A 22605-nucleotide genomic window follows, 5' to 3' on the forward strand; every position below is an offset into this window, starting at 1 on the left:
ATAGTGGTACATGCCAGGGTCAGTCCAAACAAAACAGGCCCTGATAACAGAACACTAATGGCGGACATAAACATCTCAGCCTGGACAGCTAGTGCAAGCATTCTGTCATCAAGTGAGCGTTACTGTGGGAAAGAATGTGGTGCACGCTTAAACGAGACACAACACTCGTGCACTTAGCCTTGTGGATGTCTCCAGAGCTATGTGAGACTTCAGGGTGTGATGTGTTCAAGTCTTTGCAGCAACTCTGTAAACTGTGCAGTGAGTTTACTGAGTGGGTGTGGCGGTGGGACAGCATGTCCTGAACATCACCTGCTACAATGGGCTCTGGGTGGAAGGAGAAATCCTTTCATGGTCATGCAGGAACATCTCCCATTACAAACAATTTAAAAATTTGCCTTAATTTAGAGAATCAGCAACTGGTCTTAGATCCTCTGCACTTATGTTTACAGAACATGTTCAAAGACCTGACTGTGATTTAATAATTTCTTTGCTAGATGACTGATGATTGACACATCTAAGACAGCACTTAGTTTACCTAAGTAAATTTCCCTGCTCTGCTTTAAGTACTATGGCAGGAAGCCTCACTGCTTTCCTGAAGGTTTCTTATTCAGAGGCTCACCTGTACTGTACTTGGACTGTCCCTGGACTGTACCAAGCTGACAGAGGTGTGGCTGCATGACTGGCACTTAAAATGTCTCCTTCAGGCATCTCTGAGCTGGTTCCTCAACAATTATATGATGAGATTTAGCTTTGGTATAGACAACAAAATATCTAGACTTTTATACATAATCAAATATGAAATACAAAATCCAGTTGGCTAACATCTAAAAAACTGAAAGGAATAGTGTTTTGGTGTGTGCAGTGAGGGCCTGATGTAATAGCAGACCTGGAAGACCACTGAACCAAACCCTAAAACACACAAGGCTCTCATTGGAGAATGAAGTCCCTGTGTTGGTATGTTTTTAAGTCTTTTGTGAACTCAAATAAGTTTTTTGACACAAGGAACTGATCACTGAGCTGTAGCTCAAGCCCTCTTTATTGGCAAATTCAAAGCCCTTATATAATACAAATATAAGGAGGGGTGGCCTTCTGGCAGCCATATATATATATATATATATATATATATATATATATATATATATATATATGTATATATAATTCAAAGCCCTTATATAATTCAAAGCCCTTATATGGTACAAAGCTTTTATACAATGGGGTAGAGCGCATAGCTGGCAATGCCGCAGGTGTTACTCCTGCTCCGACGCATTCGCATGTAGCCTCCCTCTCCCCAGGCTGCGCCCCAGCTGACGGCAGAGGAAAGAAGAACCTTAAGGTCACATGACTCACTCAAAACACAGAGAATGCCTCAGTTGGAATTCAGGAGCTCCTTTCTACTGATAATAGCAAAGTGACAACCTCAGCTCCAACTAAGTGCAGAGTTTTATTCCAAGGCTGTCAGAACTTTGTAACAGCTGTATATGAACAAATGAACAGTCTACACATCGTAACTGACTTTAAACTAAACACATTTCACTCTTTCCCCTGCTCTGGCACAGCTGATTCAACACACTGTGTAATTACAATGCTGTTATAGCTGAACTGCACACTCAGTCACTTAAGCTAACCCAAGCACTTCTTGTTGAGCAGGGTAAACAATATGGCCCGGCCACTCCTACACTAGAAGAACAGAGACAGAGATGTATGCTCACCTGTTTTTGATGATCCAGTAGTCCCTGCCCTCCTCAGAACCATAGCCAACCAGGAGTACAGCATGGCTGAGGTTGTTTGGATTACAGCTGGGCTCCTCATAGATCCCTGCATTCAAACATTTAAACTTCTTTTTTTTTTCTTTTCTTTTTTTTTTTTTAAAGAAAAGCAGAATACACCTTTATTTCAAGTTTGGTTTATTTGTCACATACATAGTCATACACAGTACAACACGCAGTGAAATGGTGGACACGCAGTGAAATGGTGGAATTATTTGTGCTCTTTGAACATAATCTGGCTAAAAAATTGTTTTTACATCTTACCTGAGCTATAGAACAGGAAGCTTGGGTGGTCAGCGTCTACTGCAACAGTTATTGGACCAATAGTTGCCAAGGCATCAGCCAATGCCTGTACGTTTCCTTTGGGAATGAATCTGTAGTCACTAATTTGGGCCACAACTTGGCTCCTGTCATGGAAACAGGGCTGCGTGTCCTAGTAAACAGGTAAGATAAACAGTTAAGTAGTTATAACCTATTTATAGAACTACATATTCCACAGAGGTTGAAGCCATTCAGAGGAACAGCTTGGTGCCATAAATAAGTGGTTTTTGATGTTAAGACCATAAAACAGTAAATGACCTTAATAATGAAGCTGAAACCGCTGCCTATCAAACAGTGTAATCGTCTGACTGACTGCACATCTTGCTCACCACAGAGGTATAGGGGTACGTGTCAGATGCTTGCAACCCATTGCTAATGACATAGTCGTAGGCGTTAGCCATCCATGCCCCGCTGCAGCCATATGTGCCATACGACCTGGAGCAGTCCACCAGGTTCTGTTCACTTAAGGACACCAGTCGGCCTGTCTTCCTGAACATTTGTCCCTCGATGGCACCTGTAGTGCTGAACGCCCAGCATGACCCACAGTAGCCCTAAGGGACAAATAACAAGAATAGTTAATGCTCTTTTAAGGTTCTGCTCTTAAACGGTCCCTTAACTCTTAAACAATTCCTTAAATAATAATGTTCCTCACAACTGTCATGTATGCGCACGGACATATGCATGTTTTCTTCAGTTCTTTAAATTGTTGGTTCATATTTATGGAGACGCTAACTAACACTGGTTAGTGAAGGGAGTTAAAGCTCACCTGGTCTTTAACTTCAGTGACGTATCCCAGTGGCCTATAGTCCACACTGGACTTTCTCAGCTTCTTAGCATGGAGCCTCAGCTTCCATGCAGACACAGTCTTCCCATTCCTTGCTGTCTTGCTATTGATCTTAGCTCCCTGCAACTGCTTGTACTCCTGCCGATTCTGGATTAAAAATAAACCATTTATAGATTTATATATATATATATATATATATATATATATATATATATATATATATAATACACATACATTACATATATATAAAATACACATACATTACATATATATATAATAAACATACATACACATACATTATATATATATATATATATATATATATATATATATATATATAATACACATACATACACATACATTATATATATATAATACACATACATATATATATATAATACACATACATACACATACATTATATATATATATATAATACACATACATACACATACATTATATATATATATATATAGAATACACACACATACACATACATTACATATATATATATATATATATAATACACATACATACACATACATTATATACATATATATATATATATAATACACATACATACACATACATTATATATATATAATACACATACATATATATATATAATACACATACATACACTTACATTATATATATATATATATAATACACATACATACACATACATTATATATATATAACACATACATACACATACATTATATATATATATATATATATATATATATATATATATATATATATATAATACACACACATACACATACATTACATATATATATATATATAATACACATACATTACATATATATATATATATATATATATATATATATATAATGTAATACACATACATACACATACATTATATATATATATTTAAAATACACATACATACATTATATATATATATATATATATAATACACATACATACACATACATTTTATATATATATATATATATATATATATATATATATAACACATACATGCACATACATACATATATATATATATAATACACATACATACACATACATTATATATATATATATATATATATATATATATATATATATATATATATATATATATAATACACATACATACACATACATTATATATATATTTAAAATACACATACATACATTATATATATATAATGTAACACATACATACACATACATTATATATATATATATATATAATACACATACATACACATACATTATATATATATATTTAAAATACACATACATACATTATATATATATATATATATAATGTAACACATACATACACATACATTTTATATATATATATAATACACATACATACACATACATTTTATATATATATATATATATATATATATATAATGTATGTGTATGTATGTGTATTATATATATATATATGTATGTATGTGCATGTATGTGTTATATATATATATATATATATATATAATGTGTATTTTAAATATATATATTTATGTGTATTTTAAATATATATATTTATATAAATATATATATTTATATATATATATTTATATATTATATAAATATATAAATATATATAAATATATATAAATATATTATATAAATATATAAATATATTTATATATTATATATTATATATTATATAAATATATAAATATATTTATATATTATATAAATATATATATTTATATATATATATGTATGTGTATTTTAAATATATATATAATGTATGTGTATGTATGTGTATTATATATATATATATATATATATATATATATATATATATATATATATATATATATATAATGTATGTGTATGTATGTGTATTATATATATATATATGTATGTATGTGCATGTATGTGTTATATATATATATATATATATATATATATATATATATATATATATATATAATACACATACATACACATACATTATATATATATTTAAAATACACATACATACATTATATATATATAATGTAACACATACATACACATACATTATATATATATATATATATATATATATAATACACATACATACACATACATTTTATATATATATATATATATATATATATATATATATATATATATATATATATATATATATATATATATATATATATATATATATATATATATGACAATAAGAGCGAGGCGGGGGGGGGGGGGTTTGTAGATTATTTCCAATTTCGTATGCGTGTATATATATATATATATATATATATATATATATATATATATATATATATATATATATATATATATATATATATATATATATATATATATATATATATATATGACTTACCAGGTCGCCATATTTGTTCATTGTCATAGTAAACTCTGACATTCCCTTCTGAAATCTTTCATTGTTTTCCTCAATCAGTTTCCTGTTGCTCTCCCAAATGACCCGTCTTTCAGTGTCATCCCTCTGTAGACAAGAACAGGCAAGTTATAAATTAGGAAATAATAAAATAAGACGAACTGAGAAGACTGATTTGTAATTATTCTCTGCTTCTGTTTTTGCAAAAGTGAAACACCAGAAGTGGAAACCTTATGGAAATGGCTCAAATAATGCATGTGATTACCATTTTTATTTGTCATATAGACCTACACCGTAATTTTTCATATCAATCGTATTATTTAAATTTGAACTGTAAAAATGAGTCTGCCTGTCTGGTTTGATCTAATGAGCATTATAAAGTCGTCTGTCAGTGAGACCTCTTCTTCGTATGACACTCCGTGGGCTTCTTTCCACTGCTTCCACTCTGACGGCGACTCTTCTTCTGAATCTGTTGCTGCTCCGAGCGGCGCCAATACGAAGACAACGACCAGGGCCGTTCTGCTAAACAGCGCCATCCAGTGGATTTGACGAATTCCTGTCCAAATAGCACTGTCAACACACAGTCCCTTTCTTCTCCCCATCCTTACGTATTGCACTAACATGTACTTTGTAGACATAATCTTGCGAGTATTCACAAAAAAAACGTATAATAGGTAGGGTGAATATGCCGATGGTCCAAATATAAGATATAAGTCTGTAATGGAAGTTCCACTCACCATGCATGTTATTGCAAACCCTGTGCAGAGGATGGATGCTGAACAGAGGACGCTGCAGCAGTGATCGTTCCCCGGTTATATAGAGCGTGTGGAAGGTGTGCCTTCGCTGTCATGTTTCGTGCAGTCGTGCGTTCTAATCCAGGCACGGACGGAGAGAGCCCTCAAATTATAAGTGTCCGTCAATAACAGTCCACGCTAGTCATACACGTCAGAAGAGACACAGCCACAGGTACAGTCATCTCGTCCCTGCCTAAAGTGTGTTTTAATACAGTTTTGTTTTTGGACTGATTGCATGTTTAGTGTTTGACCATTTCCATCCCTATTTCCATATCTATAACAAATCAGGTGTTTGTACCGAATGTATAGCAGCTAAATGATAAACATAGGTTGAATAAAAATGCTCAAAATATATACACTATAAAGAACCTAAAACACACAAGATGCATAAAATAATTGTTGAAAGCAAGCAAAAAAGGATTTGTTTCTGTGCTTTGCTCGTGTGTGCGCGCGCGCGCGCGTGCGTGCGTGTGTGTGTGCTTAAGAAAAAGAGAGTGCGCTCGTCATCAGGAAGGACAGAGAGGGAATTCACTCTGCTGAAGCAAACGCTTCTGGCGCTGTTCCGCAGTAACCGCACCAACAGAGCTGAGAGTCCCCCGGCCGCCATAAATACTACAATTACTGCGATACAAAGGAAAACGCGGCATAGCTAAAGCTGACTGCGATAGTCTACACGCTAGCGGAATGAGTGACGAATGAGTTCAGCATGTCTTTCAAGGTAAATCGTTTTTTGGAGTACACGACCTAGTTATGCGGTTCATAGGACATGTCCAAAATGAGCCACGAGCGTTTGCTGTGTGTCCGGTCCTGGTCAGCGTTATACACAGAGTAGTTGAAGTAGAAAAACGCTTTCGTTTATTTCATATTATGCATCTGTCGTGTTGGAGCATATGTGGTAGGGGTAGCTCAACTGAAGAGATCAGTCAAAAAATGCCGATGATGGTCCGATGACAGGTTGCACTGACATGCAGTTTCGAGATGGCCCTGGTAACAGTATTTCATTTACCGTTTTGCACCCCAAGTTCTACTTCCCTCCTCATGGTACTTTGCGCATAGGCACAATGTCTTATGTAAATACGACATAAGCTGCGCATTGTGACCATAATGTTATTACTTTCTGCGTGTGTGCATCTGTCCGGCAGAAGGAAACGCCCCTGGCCAACGCTGTGTTTTGGGCAGCGAGAAAGGGCAACCTAGCGCTTCTTCAGCTGCTGCTCAACAGTGGCCGCGTGGACGTGGATTGCAAAGACAGTGTATGGGTTTCCTCTGCATTCACTATTGCACACACATATTAATCAGTAAACACCTACATGAATAAAATAGGCTGCCGCTAAGACAAAGTTACCAAAATGCAAGCACCACAAATGCAGATGCAGTTCTTGGTTTAATCCCTCGAGGTGGTGATGTTAGGATTTGATACATGCTTTAATTTTCATGCTGTGTTACAGTATGGGACCTCAGCGCTCATGGTGGCATCCTACAGTGGTCATTATGACTGCGCAAGGGAACTCATCCTGCAAGGTGCAGACATCAACCTGCAGAGAGAGGTAGGAGAGCCAGCTCCCCTGGCATCGGGCCAGAATTTAAAAGAAGCTAGGTGGGAGAAAATCCCACACTTACCCTGATAAAACAGAAGATAATGTGACTTAGACAATACATGGTTACTCGTAGCTGAACACAGCTGCACTCAAAACAAAGAAGCACACAATAAGAAGACTAGGATTTTGGTAGGACTTTGGTCCAAAATTTTCCTCAAGCCTATGATGTTTAGATTAACAGTCATGACTACACATTTATGTCTTTTACATATATTATGTTTAGTCTTGTACACACTTCTTAAATTAGATTAGTATTTTGAAACTGTTTTGATAAGTACGCTATTTTTGTGTGTCTGTAATTCAGCCTGAAAAGTTTGTTTTGATAATTTTAAAACATATGTACTTAAGGCTACTTAACTGCTGAATTTATCGCAAAATTACACTGGTCACCTCGGATGACTAACGCTTGATGCCTAAGATCTTGACTGTTGACCAAAGCCTTCCCAAAATCTATTGTTTAAAAATTTTAGAAAATGTTTCCTGTGAGGATATGAACACATGTGCCTTAAGTGCCTGTTACGTAGCCCCTCTAATATATTGTTAATGTGGAAAAGGCTTTTCTGAATCTCTGCGTAGGCCGAGGTGCCACTGACAATAACCAGATAAGGTGGCAATGTTTAAACATTAGACAATTAGAGGTTTTACTAAGAGTTCATGCTATGGATTTGTGTCCTATGCCAGATGATAACTTTGGAATTTTGGAAGGGTGCGCGTGTTGTTCCTGGTGCTGACCTCGCACAGAGCCTAATGACCATGTTTGTTTTGTGTGTGTGTGTGTGGAGGGGCATGTATATAGTTTTTCATGCTCCCATAATAAAATCCAAAAATCCTCGACACTGTTTGGATATTTGGCAGGTCCACAAGCATTTAGACAAAAACAGCTTTTATCTGAACAACTGAAAGAGTGAAAATGGTTTTGGTTACAGTGTATAAGGTTAGATGTATGCATATAATTATATAGCTACAGTAAATAAACACAAAGATAGTAATACCATAGTGTGTTTGTGTGTGTGATTATTTCTTCAGACAGGTTCTACTGCTCTGTTCTTTGCATCACAACAGGGACATGATGATATCGTCAGGCTCCTCTTTGAATATGGAGCTTCTACCGAGTTCAAGACCAAGGTAGGCAAGTGCCTGCCATCACTCAAGTATAACTGTGCTCTGGTATAGTGGGATTACAAATACATACCTGTGTGTTATTTATGCTGTGAGGTCTGTAGAATGATCTGTAGCTTTTAGACGCCTGTTTTGATCCAGCATCTAGAGATACAAAGTCAGTTCAAAATACTTCCAAATAGTTTGACAATAGGGCAAAATACTGTAAAAGACTGCAACATCATTTTATGCATGTATGGGCTCATGAGCAAAAGAGAGCTGTCAGGAGGAAGAGCGAGACTGAGCTGATACCGAGTAATTGGGAGGTAAATGTGCTGAGCTGGGTGATGACAGTGAGTTTAATACTTGTTTTGGTGGTGCTGCTACAGACAGGCTGGATGTGGCTAATTACAGAGATCACTTCTCTCTCAGTCAAAGCTGTCATTTATGTCATTGACACATGAAGGGGAATTCATATCCTTACCTGTCTGTATATCCATAGCCAAGGTAATGCTATTCCCTGTGTTTTATGAATAGTCTATATTGATAGTGTAGTATCTATCTGGTTGAACTGCAAATGACACATGCTACGTATAATTGTCTCTCATGCCTCCTCTGATGCTTAATCCACCATATACCCAGAACAACACATCATGTACTGTTGCACAGTTTAGACATTTTCATATTCTAAAATAAATTGAACAAGAAAAACAAGAACCTGCACAATTTGGTTGCAGGCTGGACAGAATAAAAGAACAATACATGATGCAAAATTTCAGCTAAAAGGTGCAACAAGATGTTTTTAGATTATGAAAAACATTTGAGAAGGCAAAGTCATTTTTATACCCTATGGGTGCTGACAAATTTGGCTGGGGTTGTATTTGGTTATATTTTACCTAGGCTGCCCCATGGTCAACAGCACTGCAACAATGCACAAAAATGTTGTTGCTAGTGATTTATGTTGTGTTGTTTGTAATGTGTTGTGTTGTTGTTTGTGATTTGTGTTGTGTTCGTTGCAGGATGGGGGCACGGCCCTTTCTGCTGCCTGTCAGCGCGGTCATTCCAAAGTGGTCGAGACCCTGCTCAAGAATGGAGCCAATATCCATGACCAGCTTAGTGTCAGTCTGCTCCCTTCACTAAGAGTGGCAACCCCCCCGGGTGTAGAACCCTTGGCAGCCGACCCCCCCAGTAGGAGCTGTCTGCTGGGGCTTGGCTAGGGCAGCTCCTCTTGGGTTTCCCTCATATCAGTGGTCAGGTGGTGTCAGCTGAATGTGGTGGTACTCATTTTGGACCACAGTCTAAACACTGAACAACTACATGTGAACACAAACAAAATGAACTCCATTCATGCCTGCGCAGTATGACTTAGGATCTGTATAAACGAGGTTAGGTTGAGACCTTGTTTAGAGTACAATATGAGCAAAATGTTTTATAATGTTATAAATTTGTTTTATAATCAGAAGTGAATAATATAAAGAAGTATGAAATCTGGTATCTTTGTACATTTGTACAGTATACAGTCACACTTACATGTCCATACACATAATATATACCAGTATGGATGACCACAGGCTTTTCCCAGTGTTTCCCCCTTAGCTGCTAATAATGAATTCCATGCATGAGTGTATTTTAATACCACTTCGCTTTTTTGGCACGCAGTCTCTCCTCTCATATTTCAGGACGGTGCCACGCCCCTGTTCTTGGCCTCTCAGGAAGGTCATGTGACTGTCATTCGTCAGCTGTTGGCATCCGGAGCCAAAGTGAACCAGCCTCGTGAGGTGAGGCACTCATGCCGCCCCTTGTTCTTTATGCAAGTGTCCTTTATGCAAATGCCCCTTGTCCTTTATGTAAATGTACTTAGGTTATGTGAATATTTTGGTTTTGTTTTGTTCTGGTGAAATAGTTTATTCTGTGCTTGTATGTCTAAAGTTGCTATTATGTTTCTCGTGATATTGCGTTTTCCCAACGGTCTATGATGGGACCTGAAGGCTTAGGTTTTCATTAAAAGCCCACTTGTTCTGTTTTGTTTTGTTTTTTGTTTTGTTTTTTTTTTGGGGGGGGGGGGGGGTGCTCCCTTATATTCCCCTTGCTGCTGTCAGGATGCTGCTGCCCCTCTGTGGATGGCAGCCCAGATGGGACACAGTGAAGTTGTAAAAGTTCTACTACTCCGCGGCGCAGATCGAGATGCTGACAGAAAAGTATGATGCCCATGACTCACTTACTAACCAGAAATATTCTGATAATTGTTCTAAGAGCAACTTTTCATACAAGACACAGCTACTCTCAGTCTGTGTTCTCTCTACACTACTACTAATGCTGAATTGGTGCTTACAGTGTTCAAATGAGTTTCTGTGGTTTAGATAAACAGATAAGGCCTCTAATCAGTGTTTGGGAGTCTGGAGACAGGAGAGTGTGTCTAGAGTTGCACAGAGGTGGGAAGAGACATTTTTCTAGCATCTGTGAATCACAATATATCATTCTCATATCTACAAGTAATCAAATATGCATTTATGAATTAATGCCTAAACATTTAAACTTAAATTAATTTTTCACTAACGATGATCTTGATATTTAAAGAAGTATGTTTAAATTCATTTCACTGATCAGTGCATTATTAATACTGATTCACAAAGTTTTGGATTAAACCATTCACTCGTGGAATAAAAATGAACAATAATAAAAATCCCCTGCTGCTTATCTCATTTGCTTGTCTCCTGTGGCCTCATGGGACTGATCTCTCTGGCGGTCGACAGGACGGATCCACTGCCCTTTTCAAAGCAGCTCACAAAGGCCACTGGCAGGTCGCTGAGGAACTCCTCAAGTTCAGCCCCTGTCTTGGCCTTCTGAAGGTGTGAAGGCCCTCTTATTAACGACTTCCACAGTTAACACGGCTCCTCCTCATTTCAAATTCTGTGACCGTTTTCTCTCTCTTTTAGAATGGGTCTACAGCTCTACATGCTGCAGTCCTGAGTGGGAGTGTGAAAACTGTGACACTTCTGCTGCGAGCAAATGCTGACGCTACTTTACCAAACAAGGTGAGCTCTCCCAGGGGCTCAATCTCTCAGGAGAAAGTCACTACATTTATTCTAGTCAAACACACCTCTTCCATCTAAAAAGGTTTTTCAAGAGTATCTGACGATCTTGATCATGGTTTGGGATAAGCTCTACAATACTAACAGGATGTGATTTAGAGGGTAATTTGCTATTGTCCTGAGCCATTCCTGAAGTCAACACTGGCCTCTACTGGCCAACATTGGAATTTAGCGACAGCAATCCATAGTGTTAGTGAGTATCCAGCTAATACACGTTGCAGTTTAGAGCAGCTCCATAAAATACAATACTCTGAGATTTTTCGATGCTTATCGAACGCTTTGGTCACTGTTGCTAATAGCAGGCTGTCGTCTCTCCCCAGAATAATGACCTACCGGCAGATCTTACAACGAATGAGCGCATCCTGAGGATTTTACGTCCGCAGATCTTAAATGGAAGAAGTTGATGACTGCCATCCCCAGCACTATTAGAGAAATGCACTATACCCTGCCAAGAGACGCCACAAACAAAGCATACGTTGGTAATGGTCCCTGCTTGCGTTTGTAACTGAATTATTTAGAATACATGAGATTAATAAACGCACAAAAAAAAGCTAAATGATTCTTTGTCCTGGGAATGTATGGTTCAGTACAAACTTTAAATATATTAAATTTGGCTTTAACCAACAAATATCACAACTGTATCATCTGTGATCCCTTTGACGAAAAAACGCTCACAACGTGCTTGTGTGGGAAATGTTGTGATTGTGTTGGAAATGATTCTTGTGTACACTGCCTGCACAGCATGTGTAGAAATATACAATCCAATCTTCTCATCTAGGCAGGAAGAGTAGCCTATTTCCACGAACCCCTGATCGTTTGCTAAAGTTTGTTAACGGCATTCCTCATGACAAAGAACCCGTGCACAGCCATAGCCTGACCCTGAGGAAACTTTAAAAACCTTATGAGCTTAAATGCGTCTGTGGAAAGTTTACTGTTACTTTAAAGTTTACTTTTGAAATACAATTCAGTCATTAAAAATTTTCTTTCATTATTTAACTACTGGGTGCTTTAAAGTTTTGAAATATATTTGCAAAATGTGTTTAAATGTTTCTGTGGGGTGTTTGTTTCTAAAGGGTGTTAAACTGTGTATTTGTGAAAGGAATGAATGATGTATTGTAACCTAATAAAAAAAAAAAACCTTTAAAGTTTGTCTCCATGCGTCGTCATCGTTGACGTCACTCACAGCGGAAGTGGAATCCCTCAACCATCGCAGGTTTAAGCAGAAGTTCACAGCTGCGACGTAGATATTATATGGCATTACACGGATTACAGGTTATGTTGTGAACGGCAGAAGAGAAATGTAGCTAGTCAACAAGTAACTCGGGGATACCCACAAGAGCCATTAACCGGTTTGTTTTATATTGGAGGGGAAGACATTTAATCGAAATCTCACGCTATGTCTAATGGCAGTTTACAGGTAGGTGAGTCTATTCTGTCAGGCGAACGTTAGGTACGGTTGGCCGTCTGTACTAGCTAGTGGTCTTTAAAAGCATGTAGCATTTGCTTAAACGTTTTAATGAACGTACAGTATTCCATATGAAACAGGTAAATGTGTTTAAAATGTTAAAGTGCGAAGCACCATTTCCGTTCCTATTGTAGGCTATTTGATGATCGTTAGACATTCTCTTTAAACGTTAAAGGCACATAATGTTTTGTGGTGAGATGTTTAAGCTGTTATGTCGGACAAACCATTTTATGTGTGCCAAAACAAACGCGAACTGGAATTCCATTTATAATGATTATCGCAAAGTACTGGCATGCAGCACTCTGTTCAAACTGGTCAAACTGGTTTCGCCAGCGTTGTAACCAGACCAAAGTTTACGCAACTTTTACGTATGGCTTGTGTCTTCATTTTATACTAGGGAATTAATGGTAACAGTACGACTGCAATATGCTTACATCGATTTAAAAAATTAATACATTTAGTGTCATCCAGAGTGTCACAGCTTCCTGTTAAACGATACTTGTGTGGTCTTAAGCTCCTCCCTTTTTGTCCAACAGAAAGCCATTGACTTGGCTAACAAGGCATCAGAAGAAGACAAGGCAAAAAACTATGAGGAAGCTCTTCGCTTGTATCAGCATTCAGTCCAGTATTTTCTGCATGTGGTGAAGTGTATGTAAACACCTGTAGTATGTGCTCAGCAGGTGCTCATTTCTCAGACACGGGCTACTTTTCATGTTTTATTTTCTACCGCTGTTATTACCAAATCTTTTATGAGCTAAAGCAAGAAAAATTCAAAACTCTGCCATGCATAGTTAACCAAGAATTATGGCTATAATCTAGGGTTGTATGAATAGGTATGAACAAAAATACTGTATGACAATTAGATAGCAAAACATTGCGATTGCAGCACGCCTTTAAAATATTGAAAACACAGTCAATCCTTCATTGGACTCGGTTTGGCATGCGTTATTCTCTACGTGTGTGGCATCATTCTTTGATAGTTATATAACTCAAATTCAGACAAAAGGAACAACAGCCCCTGCGTCTGACTCGTATGTGGTGATGTGTTTCAACCAAGATGTTGTAAGACAACATGCTCCAAACGTTTGCAGATGAGGCTCAGGGTGAAAAGGCCAAACAGAGCATTCGGGCAAAGTGTGCAGACTACCTGGACAGAGCGGAACAGCTGAAGGAGTACCTGAAGAAGAAGGAGAAAGCCCCACCCGCCAAGCCTGTCAAAGTGAACGACGACAAGGGGTCAGAGGCTGTATTTGTGGACCAGCTGCTGAATTCTCCACTCCCCCAAAATAATAAGATCTTTTTTAACAACTGCACCTCTTTTACAGGAATGACGGCGATGATGGGGATAGTTCAGAGAAGAAGAAATTACAAAATCAACTTCAAGGTGTGTAAAAACACTTTTTTGAACTTTGAACATTATCACGAGTGTTTTTCCCTCCCAAGACTCGTTACCATTTTGGTGATGTTCGCCAGGTGTTTGAAATGTCTGACATCATTATTTTAATGGTGAATGGTAACTCTGTAAACATTAGCACTTGTGTGTCTTGCAGGGGCCATTGTCATGGAGAAGCCCAATATTAAGTGGGATGATGTTGCTGGCTTGGAAGGAGCCAAAGAGGCACTGAAAGAGGCAGTCATTCTACCAATCAAATTTCCCCACCTTTTCACAGGTACAAATAACTTGCCTGCATGCTGAAAGGTTAAGCCTGTTTGGAATTCACTTAAGTGCCTGTTACCATGACCGTTTTTCATACAGGATTGCTAAATAAATTTCATTGTACTCCCTTTTCTTTTGAGCTGATGTCATGCTACATTCTTTGGGTTCATCACCAGGAAAGAGAACCCCATGGAGAGGAATCCTGCTTTTTGGTCCTCCAGGCACAGGGAAGTCCTACCTGGCTAAAGCAGTGGCCACTGAAGCCAATAACTCCACCTTCTTCTCCATCTCATCCTCTGACCTGGTGTCCAAGTGGCTGGGAGAGAGTGAGAAGTAAGTGCCATCATTGCAAACACTGCACACATTGTCCATCATGCATAGCACTCTCATGTAGTGTTTCCCAGTACATAGTAGCTGAAGGTTGGTCAGTGCACCCAGAACTGCAGGCATTTTGCAGCGATGTAATGTGCTAGTCCCACTCTGGCTGTCATGATGACTCCACCTGTCTTGTATCTAATTATACACAGATCTGTCATAAGCGGGACATGAATTTGTTCTGAGACAAAGTCGACAGAAGAGGGCAGTGTGTTTTTGCTGAGAACCAAAAAGAAGAACTAGTATTTCAGCTATGGGAAAATCATTTCATGTTTCATTTAGTGCCTGTATAGTGAGGTTTCAGTAGCTGTTGTTTTTTTGTTTTTTTTTTACTATTTATTTCTTTAATAAATAACAGGTATGGACTTAGTGCTGTTAATGGAAGCCTGTTAAGAAAAACTTAAGATGTTTGATTGCACAATTATTTTCTTGACATCCATTCTCAAGCATTTCAGTGACTTTTTCAGATCATCAATATCTTCCTTTGAGTAGCCACGGGTCCCAAATAGGCAGGCAGTTTGCTAAAGAATGGTCTGGTTGTAATATTAAGCTACCTGTAAGAGAAAGACCTGCGTACGTTTACAGACCTGCATACGTTTACAAGCACAGCTCTGCATCCCTTCTTCCACAGGCTGGTGAAAAACCTGTTTAGCATGGCACGGCAGCACAAACCCTCCATCATCTTCATCGATGAGATCGATTCGCTGTGTGGCTCTAGGAGCGAGAATGAGAGTGAAGCAGCCCGCAGGATCAAGACGGAGTTCCTAGTCCAGATGCAAGGGGAGTCACGGAGACAGGGCTAGTGACTCATGTTTGGTGATTGGTCATATCCTCAGGCTAACCTTTTCTTGGTTGCATGTGTAGGTGTTGGAAATGATAATGAGGGAATTCTGGTGCTTGGAGCAACTAATATCCCTTGGTCTTTGGATTCTGCTATCAGAAGAAGGTGTGTGACCCAATATATTGGTACTCTGAAAAAATGTGTGTTTGGTATGGCTTTTTTTTTTTTTTTTTTTGCTCTTGTTATGCATGTTTTTGTACATACCAACTTTTGTCACATAAAACAAGACTAGTATGAAATCATGGTGTTTATATTACAAATCCCCAGTATCACACACTGCATTTGTGTGCATCAGGTTTGAGAAGCGCATCTATATCCCACTCCCCGAAGATCATGCTCGCTCGTTCATGTTCAAGCTCCACCTCGGCTCCACCCCCAATAGTCTCACTGACAGTGACTTCAGTACCCTGGGACAGAAATCTGAGGGTTACTCAGGTGCAGACATCAGCGTCATCGTCAGGGATGCTCTGATGCAGCCCATCCGCAAAGTCCAGTCGGCAACGCACTTTAAAAAGGTCAGTGAGAGGATACTCAAGGTTAAGGAGATGCACAAACAGCTACAGGGATGACTGAAGTTGGGTTTATGTTTTCTGGCATTTCTAAATTACGGTTGCAACTTCAGTAAGTTGTAGGTTGAGGGCCAGTTTTCTCAATAACATTAATTTTGACATGTTAAAAATGATGTTGAAGGTAATATCCACTGTACAACCTCTGTGATGTTTTGGGCAACAGCTATATGTAGAATTCTCTACTGAGCAAGGCAGGTTATAACACTCTTTCATGTGAACAGGTCAGAGGAAAGCCATGGAACGGCCCTGATGTAGATGACCTTTTGACTCCTTGCTCTCCGAATGATCCTAACGCGATTGAGATGACCTGGGTAGATGTGGCAGGTGACAAACTGCTGGAGCCTGTTGTCAGCATGGTGAGATTGATAGAAAAAAATCTTAAGGTGATCTAAGATGTAAAAAAGATATTAAAGTGGTATTAAGATTTAAAATACAGAACGTGATCTGTATTTCAATGCTAGGCTGTGTGTATAGCATCTGTACTTCTGTTGAATCCTCAAGACACCTCTTTCACTGTTCTGGGTCACAATGATAAATGGTTTCAGGATGATTACTTAGAATAAGATTTTAAATACATTCACTTGCTTGCTCTTTCCTTAAGAGAGCCATTTTAACCAATCAAGGGTGGCCATTAGCACATGTACACAGGACGGGGCAGTTAACAAAGACATTTTAGTGTTAATTTATATGGCATTGCATGAGTGGTATTTTAGAAAGATGCACTGGACTGACTGCATGCTTTAAGCCAATGCTAGCCTTCTCTGAGGTTAGGGATATGGCACAAGTAGTTGATATTGCCAATGGCTGTGGCTAAGACTGGGAGAAAATCAGGTTTAAAAATCACATTGTTTGCTTCCATTGTGACAGTAAACATTTCCTTAAAAAGTAGTTGAACAATATTTGTAAAGTAGAAAGGTTCTTTGCTATAGGTGTTTGTGTGCTGTGCCTACTAGGCTTTTTCCATGTGTGTTTTCTCCAGGCGGACATGCTTGGGTCTCTGGAGAAGATGAAGCCCACTGTGAATGAGGAAGACTTGAAAAAACTTAAGAAGTTTACTGAGGACTTTGGCCAGGAGGGCTAACTGCACCAAGGCACTACCGCTACAAAACCAAATCAGCATAAACCTCCTTTTAATCTTTTAAAAAATTCTTTCTACTGATAACAGTAAGCTGGATACTTTTGTAATCACTTCTGGGGCATCTAATGTACATTATGCAAATTAAAAAATCCCTCCCCTTTCTAACACGTATACAGTGTTCTGATGTACTGAGGTGTGAGGTGTTTTAATGAACAGAGACTATTTATTGAATAATGTTACACCTGAGTATTCTGCTCTTTATTTTAGACGTACTATGACAGTGCCTATTTGACAATGATTCATGTGCATCTTTCATACTGCGTTGTCCTGTGGTTGTTTACGTTCTCATACAGACATTTTAGATTTTTTAAAACCAGTGTCTTTTTTTTTTTTTGTAACTTCTGTGATGGTTTTCCATTTGTTATTCTAAGGCAGACTAAGTACAGTTTGTCATCTCTCATTATACTGATATTGTTCATCAGTGCTATAAACAGTACCAAATGTTTAAGGTTGCAATTTCTTTGCTTTATAGTTTTGCATTGTTTACTATTTTAATTGAATGCATTAATTTAATGTGTCTGTTGGATTGCAACACCATATGTTGCTGCACAAGATGAGCTTTTGATATGTCCAAAAGCAAATATTTTACAGCATATACTTTTTACACCACTAAAATTCAGGATAAATTACTTTATTGAGTAATCATGCTAGTAAAATTTCAAAGTTCAAGTGCAAAATATTTTAGCAACAAGAGTGCAATTGTAGACTAAGGGAAAAATAACATTAAGTGAAAAACAATGGTAATTGTTTTTTTGTTAATTTGTTTGGTAATAAACAGGTCCAGAAGTTACAGGCCAGGATACATGTCCCAGCAAAAGTCAGGATGTCATGAAACATTGTGTCAAATGAAAAAGTGCTCTTTCTACTTTGCAGAACACCACCACCACACTGCTCAACCTGTAAACTTGACATTAGTTAATCAAATCATACCACCTGTAAATGTGTGACACAATGGCAGTTGATCCAATGCCATGAACACACTGCCCTTTTCATTACAAGAAAAATATTTACTCAAGAGTAAAGAAAATTAATCCACTTATGACAATAGTAAGTCAAACTGAGCTACATCACTGAAAACACCCCTTACTTTTTCTTCCCATAACAAAAGGGGGGAACATTAACTGAAATGGACAAACTAGTGTTAATATTGTCACACCAGAGAGGACATTAACCATTAACACCCCCACAAAATGCAACAAAAAATTCATAATGAACATCCTATAAAATAAGCACTTTAGGAGCGTATGTAAATGCTTTCAGGAAAGGTCCCACATGAAACGCAAGAGCCAGAAGGAGAGCAAGGTCTCTGGCAGCTAGAAGGCTCCATATCCATGCGTCATTTAATTAAAAAAAACAAAACAAAAACCCCACCCCACCCTAAAAAGGGTATCCAAACAGGTGACGCAGCTTTTGTAGACAGCCACCGTGATGCCTTTGCACGATATTTCATTTACAACTCTTTAGTCATGTCACACCTAGCAATGCAAATTCAAAACTCAGTTCTACAGCCCTCCAATTGTAACTGCTACCATTATGCTTTGGTACCTAGAGGAATTAACCGCCAGACATCACAAACACCACAACTAAATGTATTAAGGTGCGCAGCGGTTGCAGCAACACTAAAGCAGTAACAGAACACCTGTCTGAACTGCAGGTAGAGGAAACACTGGATCAAACTTCTACAGGCACATTAAAAGACAGAGAACAGGGAACCAATAGCCAATCCTGTTGCTGCACCAGCTAGCACCCCAAGACCCAAATCGGCTGCATCGTCACGGCGATGCTCTTCAGTGATGCTGTGACTGACTTCATGTGGATGGTAAACTCCTGAGGGAGATTAATGAAGGGCAGCTGACAATTATGTAGAACTCTTTATATAAAATACAGTAAATAGGAATAACTATTCAAGGTACTGATTGTGTACAGAGATTAACAGCCAAGTATTCTGCTAGACAGTGTGCTTTCAGAGAGTTTGCAAGCAAACATATCTACCTTGATGGTAGTAGGGAGAGGGATGAGGCACGTAGCCGCCGTACTGGTCTGGGTAGTACACCTGCTCACAAATAAGACCTGCAATCAGTACATGTTCCACATTTATGGTTATACTGCAGTAGAAGACACTGAAAAGATCACCAAAATCACTTCTGTTCCGATGAACACTGAGAAGCAAAATAAGTTATGAGTTAAATCTGTTGCCAAAGTGAGGCAAGCACATGTCTGTCTGTTTGTTTAATTTCCTTTTTAAAAAAAAACAAAAAAACAAAACAAGAGTGAGAGTGAGAGCGAGAGCAAGAGAAAGCATGAGACAGACAGACAGACAGACAATCTCATGGGGATGTAATCTTGGACATTTACCTGACGATTTGGGTTCAAGTCCCAGTAAGAAGGGGGGGCGGAGGCAATAACTTCCTGAGTAAACCCAAAATGACGTGCTGCCACCACCTGTAAAAACAGATTTTAGACATAGCCCCTCTCCAAACACTGCAAAGTACAGTCTAAAACGGGGGGGGGGGGGGGGGGGGGAAAAGGATTGCCACAGGCAAAAGATGGAATAACAAATTAAACAAATTATTAATTGATTAAACAAATGCACAAATTATTCTTAGGCACTTAGGTGGTGTATTAGCTACACAGCATGAAGTATACAACCAACCATTTATATTTTTATGCCCGCAATATATTAATTGACGAATTTACAGAGAAACCACCACAACACTGGATGCTGACAACTATTCCACCCACAGTTAGTTTGTGTTAGGAAGCAACGACTCACAGTGTTGACTCTGGCATCCTGCAGGGCCATGGTCCACGCACTGTGAACACACAGGCCAAATGGGAACATTAACGTTATTCAGACCAAGCACACTCCATGCTTTCCAAGACCCCTAAATGTCTTATAGCGTTAGAATGGTGACATTCATTTCTATTCAGTTTTTTATAGCATTTTTAGCTGATGTTTTTATCCAAAGCGACTTACAATCATGACTGAGTACAACTTGCGCAATTGAGCGTTAAGAGTCCTGCCCAGGGGCCCAACAATGGCAACTTGGCAGTGGTGGGACTTGAATCAGCAACCTTCCGATTACAAGTCAAATACCTTAACCACTGAGCTACCACTTTACCCAAGATGTGTGCAGCAGTTATTTGTCTTGCATTGACAGCTGGCAACACACGCACATTGTGATCAGCACAGTGAGAAGGGCCTGGAGACGAGAACTTACAGTGCATCAGCAGCACTCTGTGCACACAGGCTGATGACTCGTCCACAGCGGCACACGATCTGAAAAAGGGAATGTCTACCTTTCCCTTCAGGAGGGGTCAGCTCTGGCAGAAAGGTGACAGAGAAACTCTTAGTCGGTTACTCGGCTACGGGTAGGGAGAGGTGCACTGAAGAATGAACGATATGGACAAAATTGCTTCTTCCACATCTTTGTGTCATGTTTCTGAGGTATTTAGGGAAACGGTGGTCACCTCTGCAAGCGGTGGCACTGCGAATGTTGATACAGTCCACTTTCATGTGGATCTCACCCTCCACGTTACGCCGGTACTGGTCGTCATAGAAAATGAGACGGCCATCTGACCAGAGTTCAAACCAATTTTTCTTCCAGCGACGCAAGATGGTGCCTATAGCAATATTTAGGATAAACATTCATAATAGGTTCTTGATCTATGCTATTAACATTAAAAAGTCAAAACAACAATTAGTGTAAAACCGATTCAATCAGACTTATTAAAGTTCACCGACATCAGAACTATAGACAACAGATTATTTTAGCTAGCTAAGCTATTGATACTACAGTGTTTTAGGTCAATCAGTTACATAGACAGCTACAATAACCAACGTAACAGTAGGTTTGAAGTTAAGGAAGCACACTCACTCTGTCTGTGAAGACACCCGCTTTTAACAAGCGCCATCCTTAAAAAAACTGAAAGCCTGTAAACTGAGGATGGAAAAACAAGCTTTATTTCATTCCCACCAGAGCCATTCGCTCCTGCTAGCCATACCAACAGCAGCCTACAACCGAGCGTTAACTGGTTGCCATCTAAGCTCGAGCAAAGCTAGCCAGCTAACGCTAGCTGGGTGAATCCGACTGACAGAGGCAGCTCAAACCGGCACAAACGACTACACACATATGGCTCCGGAGTAACTTAACACACCTTTTCCCACAACCTAACGCGATGGAAAACAGTAAACAAAATTACCTCACCTTCTCAGTCTGGTGATGGGACAAGGCGTCCAGGAATGACATCAGCACCATCAGCTGTCACGGCAGCTGCTGCTGGGCGTGTTCATGTCACACAGGCTATGGGCGTGTTCATGGAACTTGACAAATTGAGCTCAAGTTTTCTGTCAGATGAAATCATGTTAACACGGAGAGAAAGAATTTCAACTGTTTAATTTGCGTAGTTTCAAAATTTAAGGTAATGAAAGTCTAACGGCGAACTGACGAATACATGTTTTTTTTTTACTTATACTAACATTAGACAGTCTTGGATTGGCCTAGAGTTCAGTTGAATGAAAAATGAATAAACGAACGAATTTATGGCTTTAAAATAATAGTATTCGTTCATATCAATATAGGCAAGTTATTATTGTCATTAACATTAGCGAATCGAATAAAATTTAGTGATCTTTATAGCCAAAATGTGGCGTTGGGCAGGGACTTTAGCTATCTTCTGACGGACACACACACACACACTCACAACTGTAGACAATTTACTTAAACATAATGTCACCGAACTGGCCATAAATGCTT

The 22605-nt window shown here is 38.4% G+C and overlaps 4 protein-coding genes across 8 annotated transcripts; 2 read left to right on the forward strand and 2 right to left on the reverse strand.

Moving 5' to 3' along the window:
• Window positions 1–1176: 1176 nt before the first annotated feature.
• cts12 (cathepsin 12) lies at window positions 1177–9369 on the reverse strand. Of its 2 annotated transcripts, none has more exons than XM_027005494.2 (8): window positions 8806–9369; window positions 5620–5777; window positions 5207–5329; window positions 2854–3018; window positions 2417–2638; window positions 2031–2199; window positions 1710–1815; window positions 1177–1304 (listed from the first exon to the last, which is right to left on the reverse strand). In XM_027005494.2, exons 2-8 carry the CDS (start codon window positions 5755–5757, stop codon window positions 1205–1207), a joined length of 1023 nt encoding a protein of 340 aa, XP_026861295.2. In that variant the 5' UTR covers window positions 5758–5777; window positions 8806–9369; the 3' UTR covers window positions 1177–1204. The 2 variants fall into 2 exon arrangements, with proteins under 2 accessions (XP_026861295.2, XP_026861293.2); XM_027005492.2 differs by lacking the exon at window positions 8806–9369 and adding an exon at window positions 5959–6408.
• On the forward strand, window positions 6505–12934 carry ankrd29 (ankyrin repeat domain 29). Its single transcript, XM_027005495.2, has 10 exons — window positions 6505–6733; window positions 7158–7268; window positions 7464–7562; window positions 8640–8738; window positions 9731–9829; window positions 10391–10489; window positions 10811–10909; window positions 11465–11560; window positions 11648–11746; window positions 12124–12934. Exons 1-10 carry the CDS (start codon window positions 6722–6724, stop codon window positions 12205–12207), a joined length of 897 nt encoding a protein of 298 aa, XP_026861296.1. The 5' UTR covers window positions 6505–6721; the 3' UTR covers window positions 12208–12934.
• A 59-nt stretch (window positions 12935–12993) lies between these two features.
• LOC113574490 (vacuolar protein sorting-associated protein 4B-like) lies at window positions 12994–18296 on the forward strand. 2 transcript variants are annotated; one of them, XM_027005444.2, is made up of 11 exons: window positions 12994–13220; window positions 13805–13916; window positions 14360–14504; window positions 14594–14652; window positions 14819–14938; window positions 15102–15258; window positions 15932–16080; window positions 16165–16246; window positions 16437–16656; window positions 16932–17066; window positions 17690–18296. In XM_027005444.2, the coding sequence occupies exons 1-11, from the start codon at window positions 13200–13202 to the stop codon at window positions 17789–17791; spliced, it is 1302 nt and encodes a 433-aa protein (XP_026861245.2). In that variant the 5' UTR covers window positions 12994–13199; the 3' UTR covers window positions 17792–18296. The 2 variants fall into 2 exon arrangements, with proteins under 2 accessions (XP_026861245.2, XP_026861246.2); XM_027005445.2 differs by lacking the exon at window positions 12994–13220 and having other exon boundaries at window positions 13825–13948.
• Window positions 18297–18463: 167 nt separating this feature from the next.
• Window positions 18464–22160, reverse strand: LOC113574493 (pleckstrin homology domain-containing family B member 2-like). 3 transcript variants are annotated; one of them, XM_027005452.2, is made up of 8 exons: window positions 22057–22160; window positions 21727–21789; window positions 21320–21472; window positions 21070–21172; window positions 20622–20661; window positions 20204–20290; window positions 19841–19918; window positions 18464–19675 (listed from the first exon to the last, which is right to left on the reverse strand). In XM_027005452.2, exons 2-8 carry the CDS (start codon window positions 21761–21763, stop codon window positions 19589–19591), a joined length of 585 nt encoding a protein of 194 aa, XP_026861253.2. In that variant the 5' UTR covers window positions 21764–21789; window positions 22057–22160; the 3' UTR covers window positions 18464–19588. The 3 variants fall into 3 exon arrangements, with proteins under 3 accessions (XP_026861253.2, XP_026861250.2, XP_026861251.2); XM_027005449.2 differs by having other exon boundaries at window positions 19841–19901; window positions 22057–22159; XM_027005450.2 differs by having other exon boundaries at window positions 19841–19901; window positions 22052–22070.
• Between the last annotated feature and the right edge of the window lie 445 nt (window positions 22161–22605).

Source organism: Electrophorus electricus, chromosome 26 (genome assembly GCF_013358815.1).
Source record: "Electrophorus electricus isolate fEleEle1 chromosome 26, fEleEle1.pri, whole genome shotgun sequence".
In the NCBI taxonomy this organism is placed as follows: domain Eukaryota; kingdom Metazoa; phylum Chordata; class Actinopteri; order Gymnotiformes; family Gymnotidae; genus Electrophorus; species Electrophorus electricus.

Excerpts from the sequence above, each read along its gene's own strand:
- cts12 (XM_027005492.2), bottom strand. Across the intron at positions 3,019-5,206 it reads TGAACAAATATGGCGACCTG|AATCGGCAGGAGTACAAGCA; the intron begins GTAAGTCATATA and ends TTTTTAATCCAG. Across the intron at positions 2,639-2,853 it reads TCACTGAAGTTAAAGACCAG|GGCTACTGTGGGTCATGCTG; the intron begins GTGAGCTTTAAC and ends TTTGTCCCTTAG.
- ankrd29 (XM_027005495.2), top strand. Across the intron at positions 8,739-9,730 it reads CTACCGAGTTCAAGACCAAG|GATGGGGGCACGGCCCTTTC; the intron begins GTAGGCAAGTGC and ends TGTTCGTTGCAG. Across the intron at positions 11,561-11,647 it reads CCTGTCTTGGCCTTCTGAAG|AATGGGTCTACAGCTCTACA; the intron begins GTGTGAAGGCCC and ends TCTCTCTTTTAG.
- LOC113574490 (XM_027005444.2), top strand. The coding sequence starts at position 13,200 with ATGTCTAATGGCAGTTTACAG. Across the intron at positions 16,081-16,164 it reads GTTCCTAGTCCAGATGCAAG|GTGTTGGAAATGATAATGAG; the intron begins GGGAGTCACGGA and ends TTGCATGTGTAG. Across the intron at positions 17,067-17,689 it reads TGGAGCCTGTTGTCAGCATG|GCGGACATGCTTGGGTCTCT; the intron begins GTGAGATTGATA and ends TGTTTTCTCCAG.
- LOC113574493 (XM_027005449.2), bottom strand. The coding sequence starts at position 21,763 with ATGGCGCTTGTTAAAAGCGGGTGTCTTCACAGACAGA. Across the intron at positions 21,173-21,319 it reads CAGTGCCACCGCTTGCAGAG|AGCTGACCCCTCCTGAAGGG; the intron begins GTGACCACCGTT and ends CCTTTCTGCCAG. Across the intron at positions 19,902-20,203 it reads ACTTGAACCCAAATCGTCAG|GTGTACTACCCAGACCAGTA; the intron begins GTAAATGTCCAA and ends ATTTGTGAGCAG.